This window comes from Aedes albopictus, chromosome 2 (assembly GCF_035046485.1).
Source record: "Aedes albopictus strain Foshan chromosome 2, AalbF5, whole genome shotgun sequence".
Taxonomy (NCBI): domain Eukaryota; kingdom Metazoa; phylum Arthropoda; class Insecta; order Diptera; family Culicidae; genus Aedes; species Aedes albopictus.
The window spans coordinates 286679026-286689030 of record NC_085137.1 but is presented as its reverse complement, the minus strand read 5'-3'; the positions used below and the strand labels follow the sequence as shown (position 1 = coordinate 286689030).

General features: G+C 39.4%; 1 protein-coding gene across 1 annotated transcript in view; it reads left to right on the top strand.

The window, feature by feature from the left end:
* Positions 1-205: 205 nt before the first annotated feature.
* LOC109411142 (uncharacterized protein DDB_G0283357) overlaps positions 206-10005 on the top strand; it is a gene marked incomplete at its 5' end in the record, with an annotated part of 86464 nt that continues 76664 nt past the window's right edge. Inside the window, 2 exons of the mRNA XM_062848255.1 lie at positions 206-273; positions 5999-6072. Of these exons, the coding sequence (XP_062704239.1) occupies positions 206-273; positions 5999-6072 (142 nt within the window). The remainder of the gene's footprint in view (positions 274-5998; positions 6073-10005) is intronic.

The window sequence follows — 10005 nt, the reverse complement described above, 5'->3', positions numbered from 1 at the left end:
ATCGTCACGATTGTCTTCACGTTCGTACCCCAGATATGCGAGGGATGAAGATAATTACGCCATAGTAGCACTTGAAAGCATCCCGGAAATGGGCAATGCAAAGTTGACTATTTTGTTAGGTTGAAAAGTTTGTTATTACTTCATGCTATATTTCGAACTGGAATAATTTGTTACACACGTGTCTAACTATGTTTTTTTTCGCCTATTTCAGAATTCCAGCCCCTTGTGGGAAGACTTCATTGCGAAAGCTACAAAACTGCACGCTTGTTTACGGTAAGTTCTTTTGATATACCTTCTTATACTAATGAGGGAATGATCATACTTTGTTTTGTTGTTTACGAACATTTTCTATTTCGAAACTCCCGCCTAGAGAAAAGATTAGCCTTCAGAGCATATTTTTGAAAAATTTTCTATATTTTGAAGATAGGTATTTCCAAATAATAATGGTTATCATTCGTTCATATGATAGGGTTTGGGTGCTAGTAGTGAATACTCAAGCCATCGAAATATGCATCTGCGGCTTTTTAGCAATTGCGGAAATCGCAAAGATATAACATTAATTAATAATTAATTAAAAATAAAATATATAAATAAAAAATAAATAATTATTATTCCAATAAAACACGCATTTGAAAGTTTGCATCGACATTGCTTATGGCACACTATAGGCTTATTTACAAATATCTTGGCGCTAAGGTGGCCCACACTTATATTAAAAACAAAAATTTCGAAAAATACCAAGTCTTACCTCCTTAATCAGTTGTTTTGGACTCCCAGAGGCTACGTTCAAAATTTGAGCAAAATCGGTTGTGCCTAAGGGGGCGCTTAAAACGCTTGAAGTTTGTATGGGAAAACTTGGCCAAATGTATGCAGAAATTTTAAGTTGTCGAATTTTGCCGCTAGGTGGCGCTGTAAGCGTTCAATAATCAAACCCTATGGTATTATTGTAGGTAACTATATGCCAAACAACTTTGTCGAAGACCACAAAGTTTTCCAGAACATGTAAAGGAATAATATCAATAATGAAATCTTAATTCTTTGCCTCACTTTGCCTAGGGTATAACTTTTTTCACAGACGTTGGATCACTTTGCGGTCTTCGACAAAGTTGTTTGGTATATAGTCACCTACAAAAATGCCAAAGGAATTATTTATTGAACGCTTACAGCGCCACCTAGCGGCGAAATTCGAAAACTAACATTTGGCCAACTTTTCCCATACAAACTTCAAGCGTTTTGAGCGCCCCCTTAGGCTCAACCGATTTTGTTCAAATTTTGAACGTAGCTTCTGGGAGTCCAAAACAACTGATTTAGGAGGTAAGACTTGGTATTTTTCGAAATTTTTGTTTTTCTTATAAGTGTGGGCCACCCTACTTGGCGCCTATAGTGGACATAACAAAGACGCATTTTACGCGCAGCTTGAACGCGAGTACGACCGCTGCCCAAACCACGACGTCAAGATCATTATAGGGGACCTAAACGCTCAGGTAGGCCAGGAGGAGGAATTCAGACCGACGATTGGAAAGTTCAGTGCCCACCAGCTGACGAACGAAAATTACCTACGCCTCATCGATTTCGCCGCCTCCAAGAACATGGCCATTCGTAGCAGCTTCTTCCAGCACAGCCTCCCGTATCGTTACACCTGAAGATCACCACAACAAACGGAATCGCAAATCGACCACGTTCTGATTGATGGACGGCACTTCTCCGACATTATCGACGTCAGGACCTATCGTGGCGCTTATATCGACTCTGATCACTACCTGATGATAGTTAACCCTTTTTCCAATGGTTGCTCTAGAGCACCATCGATTTTCGACGAACTCGAGACAAACGGAAATAGATGAATATGATGCAATAGTTTTTTGAATATGATTGTGATTTCATTAGGTAAACCAAACTGCCAACTTCTTGTTTCAATAGTAGAACTATTGATAAACAATCGAAATAGTATTGATTGACAACTAAAAATGTTCCCGTTGATTTCGAAAAATTTGGCCGATTTGCTATAACTTTTGTTCAAGCACTTTTTTCGGAAACGCTTTCTTGGCAAAGAAATACTCATTCAAATTCTGGAGGAGAAAGACGCAGCGTGGGCGGTAATGCTGCAGCATGGAACCCGTCAGAATGTGAAGCGATACAGACAGAATCGGAAGCAGCAGACCCGTCACTTCCGGGAGAAAAAGCGCCGCCTGGTAGAAGCGGAGTGCGAGGAAATGGAACTGCTGTGCCGTTCACAAGAAACACGTAAGTTCTACCAGAAGCTCAACGCATCCCGCAAAGGCTACGTGCCGCAAGCCAAAATCTGCAGGGATAAGGACGAGAGCCCCCTGACAGACAAACGTGAGGTGATCGAAAGGTGGAAGCAGCACTTCGACGAACACCTGAATGACGAAGAGAATGTAGGCACGGGGGATCAAGGCAGCGGATATGACTATATTGGCGCAGCAGAGGACGGGAACGAACCAACTCCCACGCTGAGGGAAGTTAAGGATGCCATCCACCAGCTCAAAAACAACAAAGCGGTTGGTAAGGATGGCATCGCAGCAGAACTCATCAAGCTGGACCCGGAAAAGTTGGCCACCTGTCTGCACCACTTAGTAGTCAAGATCTGCGAAACCGAACAGCTACCGGAGGAGTGGAAGGAAGGGATAATCTGTCCCATCCACAAGAAAGGCGACAAGTTAATGTGTGAGAACTTTCGAGCGATCACCATTTTAAATGCCGCCTACAAAGTGCCATCCCAGATCATCTTCCGTCGTCTTTCGCCCAAAGTAAATGAGTTCGTGGGAAGTTACCAAACCGGTTTCATCGACGGCCGGTCGACAACGGACCAGATCTTCACCGTACGGCAAATCCTCCAGAAATGCCGTGAATAGCAGGTCCCAACGCAGCACCTGTTCATCGACTTCAAGGCGGCATACGACAGTATCGACCGCACAGAGCTATGGAAAACATGGACGAGAACAGCTTTCCCGGGAAGCTTACCAGACCAGAGTAACGATGGACGGTGTGCAGAACAGCATAAGGATTTCGAGTGAACTATCCAGTGCATTCGAATTTCGACGGGGACTACGACAAGGTGATGGACTTTCCTGCCTACTATTCAACATCGCCATGTTATGCGAAGAGCTGGGGTACGATCTTCACGAAATCCGGCCAATTTGTCTGTTTTGCGGATGATTTGAAACGGTGGCAGAACTGTACACCCGCCTGAAACGTGAAGCAGCAAAGGTCGGACTGGTGGTGAATGCGGCTAAGACAAAGTACATGCTGGTAGGTGGGACTGAGCGAGACAGGGCAAGCCTTGACAGCAATGTTACGATAGACGGGGATACTTTCGAGGTGGTAGAAGAATTCGTCTACATCGGTTGCTTGCTAACGGCTGATAATAACGTGAGTCGTAAAATACGAAGGCGCATCATCAGTGGTAGAAGTACTACGGGCTTCAGAAGAAGCTGCGGTCAAAAAAGATGCACCCCCGCACCAAATGTATTGTACCATGTACAAGACGCTAATAAGACCGGTGGTCCTCTACGGACACAAGACATGGACGATGCTCGAAAAGGACTTACAAGCACTCGGAGTTTTCGAGCGACGCGTGCTAAGGACGATCTTCGGCGGCGTGCTGGAGAACGGTGTGTGGCGGAGAAGGATGAACCACGAGCTCGCTGCACTCTACGGCGAACTCAACATCCTGAAAGTGGCTAAAGCTGGACGGATACGATGGGCAGGGCATGTTGCGAGAATACCGGGCAACAACCCTGCAAAGTTGGTGTTTGCTTACCATCCGGTTGGTACAAGAAGGCGTGGAGCGCAGAAAGCACGATGGGCGGACCAGGTGGAGCGTGATCTGGCGAGCGTTGGGTGTGACCGATGTTGGAGAGCTGCAGCAGCAAATCGAGTATTATGGCGGCAAATTGTTGATTCGGTGTTATCATGAATTTTATGTTGAACTAAATAAATGAAAATGAAATCCCTGGCCAAGTTCGCAGGGGTTGACGGTATTAAAGTGAAGGAGTTTCATTTTGATTATTGTAATGTAGTGTTCTTTAGTGAAACATATCACCTTTTTAACACTTTAATGCGCCTCCAACGGTTCATCACGAACCGGCTGCTGCAGATGGAGTATGGCTGATCATATGCATCAGACATGCTCGATAAACACGGAGGAACCGCCAGGGCTCAGTAGAGTCTATTCCCAAGCAACAGTTTCAAGTCGGTTGGATTTGAGAAGGTTTTGATGATCGTTACAAATCCTAATAAAAGTATTATAGGATTTGTGACAGGTTTTGGAACCTTTAACAGCCAGCTGACTTTAAAATGTTGTTTGGGCTCTATTTCCCACGTTTCTCGGTTGATTTTGATTAGTAATTCATTAATGCCGTAGTCGCTTTTTCGATTTTTTACCATGTTAGTTGGTCATATTTTCTTTAAATAATGCAATTAAAATCAACCGACGAATTGATAGTGGGAAGGAGATTTGCAGCACTTAATTGTGCTGATAGATTCGAAGCTAACGTGCGAACATTTAAACGCATTGTTGACATCAATGCGTTCGACGTGACATTTTGGACAAAAGCTGACTGCTTTTTATTAACTGAACAACGTTACTTTTGTATGACTAGGTTGACATTTCTAGGCCACGCATGAGAAAATGACATGGTTTATCGAGGTAGGACCGATAGGATAGAACGAATTTGAATATTTTAAATAGTATTTGTAGGGGGATGAATACATAATAGTTGACAAGCAATTTTTGTTTTATTACAATCAACTGATCAACTTTGCGTATTTTTGTTCTTCTCTTAGATAGTGTTATGACACCAACAGAAAAATATCAGGAGTTCAGTTTCATGTTTCTGTGGGTTTTTCACCGATGACAATTTAAGGACACAAGAGATGAACACAGAGAAGTAGAAATCAAGAAAACAATTTGACAAAGAATCGACTATATTTTAACATACGGGTTCGACTGATTCGATGAATCTATCTAGAAGTATCTAGATGACAATTGATGCTAAGATTGGAAAATAGCTTGCAGTTGGGACTAGACTAAAATAGTGGCCAATAGAAAGCAATGCGCTAGACAGCATTATTATTCATTTTTTAAAATATTTACCCGTAGGCTTTTCGACGGTTGACAGTACGGTATTTAGCTGAGTACGAAGATACGGATTAGTTGGTGTACAGATGACAGGGTTCTCACGGGAAGTGCTTCAAGCGAGGCTTACATAACAACTGACAATAAAGAAACCTATTTTCCTTGACTTTCTACTGACCGAACACACGTGTTTTTGTTAATCTCCTAGGCATTATTAAGACATGACGTATGTGCATGACGCAACAACTACCAGGACACAGTTCCATACGTCTCTTTTTAATAACGACATTCAGCATATTTCCAATAAAACTATACTTCAATAAAGCAATGACTAAAACTGGTATGATAGAACAGATCAGAATGACTTAATTGACTATTACCTTGGGAATCTGCTTCGAATAACTGACAAATTGACAAGAACCTAACTAAATACATGGACCATACTACAAAAAACCAATTGACAAAAAGAAAAAAAGGGAAACTTTTATTATAACTATTTTTGTTCAACGCAGGCCAAAACAGTGTCGACTTGGGCCACGATATGCCTACGTACTTCTGTGTGTTGAAACAAAAATAGAGGCTCATAGAAGCAAACGTAGGGAAAGGGTGCGGTGTTAGAACATAAGCACAGTGTGCTACCGCCGTAATCACTATGAAAAAAAAAAAAAAAAAAAATAAATAAATGAAAATGAAATGAATGAACTGCTGTGTAACAATGTAATTGATGTTTCTCCGGTGGAGGTTGCCTGGAATCATTTGATTTGGGCATTTATATTTGGGTTTTTCTGTAGGGGGTCCACTATGGGCATAGGGTACATTACTAGCACTCAATCCCTACTAATAATATTTATACGTCAATCTGAAGTTTTCAAAATAATGTTTTATTATCCTTTTCAGGGCTGCAATACAGGCATTGGCGGTGTATTTGGAAGCGTTTCAGAAAATCGCCGATGCCGCAACAAATTCAAAAGGTAAGTGTTATAACAACAACGGGTAATTTGCTAATTTGATATAAGTTAAGTATTGGTAACTTGATGATTTTGTGGTTATATCGGTCTCTTTCTACTCATAGTATAAGGGAGTAGAGATCAAAGTGGATAATAAAATGATAGATATGATAGAATTCGCTAGGTAGCGAACAAGTGTGAAAATTTTATAGAAAGTGAAATTAGGCAAGTAGGCCATGTATTGAACGAATACATCGAATGCGTGAAACTTCTGCCGTGCGACCTGTGCTTTTAAACAGACCGGCTTGGTTGGTAGTTCATACCACCTTACCAAGACTGGCAAGACTGATCTCTACTCCCTTATACTATGAGTAGAAATAGACCGATATATCCACAAAATCATCAAGTTATTAATAAAATACGGTCGATAAATCAGTATATGATATGGTTTCATGTCATTTGAAATCAAAAATGCCTTTCTAAGGAAAAACTCTAGTTAGGAAATAAATGGACCTCTTGAAATTTGAAATGATTAGATCTACAAGCTCAAAATATGATTTAACGCCTTTCTAATTGATGGCGAGCCATACCATTTTTCGCAAACTAATGACTGCATAACGCGTTTCACCAATTAACCGAAAACAATAAAGAGCGGACTGATTCTCATCGAAAACGATACTTTTTTCTTGCAAAACGTGCACCCTAATGACCAATCAACTGCAAACAACTATCACCACCGCGGTGAGATCTACTAAAAAGAGAAAGGTATTTAGCCGTATTTATGGATCAACGTTTTCCTTCCACCAATGTTTTTCATGGGTTTTGACAGAAACCATTTGTGCGAACATTAACCTTCTTTCGTGCTGATTGTGACGAATGTTAACGGCACAAAGTATATGAAGCCGAGCAAACTGAAGACGAACAAAACCTTATATCATTATTGTTCTTTTACCATTCCTTAAATTTTAATGTCGTAGTTATGCTGAATAAAGAATAGCGAGCATGTCAACTGACTGTTCATTCAGCTGCAAAGAGTTCTAATATGCAATTGTTTGATTATTCGAATAGTTCTTCGGCCTTGTATGGATCAAACTGCATCTAATACATTGCACTACCCATTACACGCACCATCCGCTTATCCTTCTTGGTTTCTATGTTAATGTAGTGAAAGAATATGCAGACAGTGGTTAAATACGAAGTGGCTAAATTCGGATATCCGCGTTAAAACAAGCATAAGAATGCATTAATAAATTTCCAAATCGAGTGGGTGTTAATGACGCCGCTAGTTTTATGATCTCCAACAAAGGTTGCTAGTGGAAGTGGGCGCACTCCATATCATCGTCGCTCCATATGATCTTTTCACACTTCTTTTTATGATTTATTGTCAATGCGTATGTTGTGTAGTATGTGGATGATTTCTAATTTGTTGGCTGAATTCCACTGGTGCAGTACTTTTCAGCGACTGGTACCGGATTGCTTCGGGGTCATCAACAATGTTTCAGATTATGGATGCACCACACGATTTTGTTTGTGTTTTTTTTTTTTCAGATGAAATCGTTTAACACAAAAAAACATCAATTTTAGTTGTGCAAGGTAGTGAACACTTATTTTGTATTAAAACGAAAATCTCAAGCTCTACATAGAATTCACAGTAAAAGTACATTGTAACACACAATGAGTGCTTCGTGATTAGGAATCATAAATACATTGTGATTAACCTTTTTCATAGACTACCGCACCGTTCGGTTTTGGAATATGTTTCAGCATTGCCAATGAACTGCCCTTTTCCAGCAAAAACCATCACAAAGAATAACTGTTTCTGTTTGTACATGGGAAAATTAACTTCAAATGTTTCAATGTTGTACCGACATGACGACAAAATGTTTACGCTTCCTCTGGCTTGTCGCCCTCCCTGCAGTCATTGTTTGTCGCACGCCGCGTTGCAATACGCTATCGATCATAGATATTTATCGTTCGTTGATGACGAGCTGGGTGGTATCGGATTTTTGTATAATGGAGTTGTGAATGCCTTTGCATCATGTAGCCATTGTTACCGCGGCATATTGCCTTTTTGGAATTGTTACAACATAACTAGCTATTTCTTTTTGTGCTATGTCACACGGTGTGTTGAAACAGGATTATTATCGCACTTTCATGAACCTAAAATATTTTTTCGTTATAAGTTAGCCTTAGCTGTATATATTAAGATTCTGGAGGTTAAAAAATCTTTCATCGGGGAAAATTAAAATAAATTCGGTTTTAGTAGTTTACCACTTTTCTCATATAATATGGTATTACGCAAATCTGAAGAACCTGAAATCCGCTAGAAAAAATGCCCTTTCTAATAATAAATTTGAAACCATTTGGAGAGAAACGAATGCAAAAATCTTTACAACGAGTTTAAAATTGTTTGGCGTTCGTTTCATGTGTCCAGCCCACTACAGTCTTCCGAAAATTATAAATCATAAAAGTCAACATTCCTTCCATTTGTCTGGTGCACAGATATTTGTCATGGAGGTAAACAAATACTTCGCACTAATGCGACTCATACATTGGAAGGAAGCATCATACACCTGTGACTCGTACCATTTGCAGCACATACTTTTCATATGCTAATTTGTCTGAAATGACGGGTATTAGTTGCACATACTTTGCATGCCAAACCATGTAACGATACACCTAAACGACGATCACACGGACACGAAAGATGCTTCGATTGCGAAATAATTAAACAAATATGGTGACCTTATCATGCGTATTTTTTTAACATTTTCCAGTTAACAGAAAATAAGTTGTTTTGAGCTTGTTTAGCAGAAATACTGATAGCTCTTTGAATATAGTGAGAACTTTTATGTATATTATGCTCTGAATTTTGCAAGGCTCGATGTTTTCTAACAAGTGAAAATTTTTTCCTATTAATACTTTTGTTCGCATGTTGGACACATAGGGCCGATTTCTTCACCCTGGATTAGGCGTTAAACCAGGTTTAACTATATGGATAAGCCTGGTTTACCGGTTAATCCGAGGTTAATAAACACGCCCTTGATACACGTACTTCAGAGTAAGCATATGTAATCATTTTTTTTTATTGTGAAACCAATCGATGTTTGATTGAAACAGTTTTAGATATGATGATGGTGAACCTGGTGTTAGCAGAGTACATGTACGTAAAAAGAATATCGGATTAAGTACGTGGCACTGAAGATGACCTAACAGTTGAGGTCGAAATACGTATCAGTCAAAGAATGCAAATTCTTAGTGGAATTAAAAGGAACAGTACTTAACTCTATTTTCTTTTAACTTAGTTTAAGATATGTTCATGCTAGATATGTTCATATGTTCACATGTTTATGCTGAGAACAAGTTCAACTAAATTAACAGATAAATAAAAATTGAAAATGTAGATCTAGATTAAGATGACATCAATGTTCTGGAAATGTCATAATAAACAACAAACAGTGGTGTGCAAAATGAGGTAAGATTGACACAATTTGAGCTTGCAATACAACTTTTTAAGTTTTTATTAGTTATTTTATTCTTAATTTCAGAAGCATTGAATAAATTTTGATTGCTAAATAGTTATAACACATAGAATATGGTTGGAAGGTATCGAGTGTACGGATGCCTTTTCAAATCAACTCTAATGGATAGTTTCCACTTTGTAAGTGCAGTGGTTTTTTCAGTTTTATTACTAGCCGTCTTAATCACTTTTGCTTTCTATTTCGTTTTTATCACGCTCTGCAAGGACAAGTGACATTTCTCTCCATACTGAATCTGTTGTCAAACTCACTTTGCAAAAAAGAAGGAATTTTACTTGGTAAAAAGAAATTTTAAATAATGCAGTCATAACATTGAAACCACAGACAAACAGACGTAACACTTCGAACATTTTTCGATTCAAATCATAGTCACGAAAACATATTCGCCCAATGCTAAAAGGCTTATGTTTGGCCGACC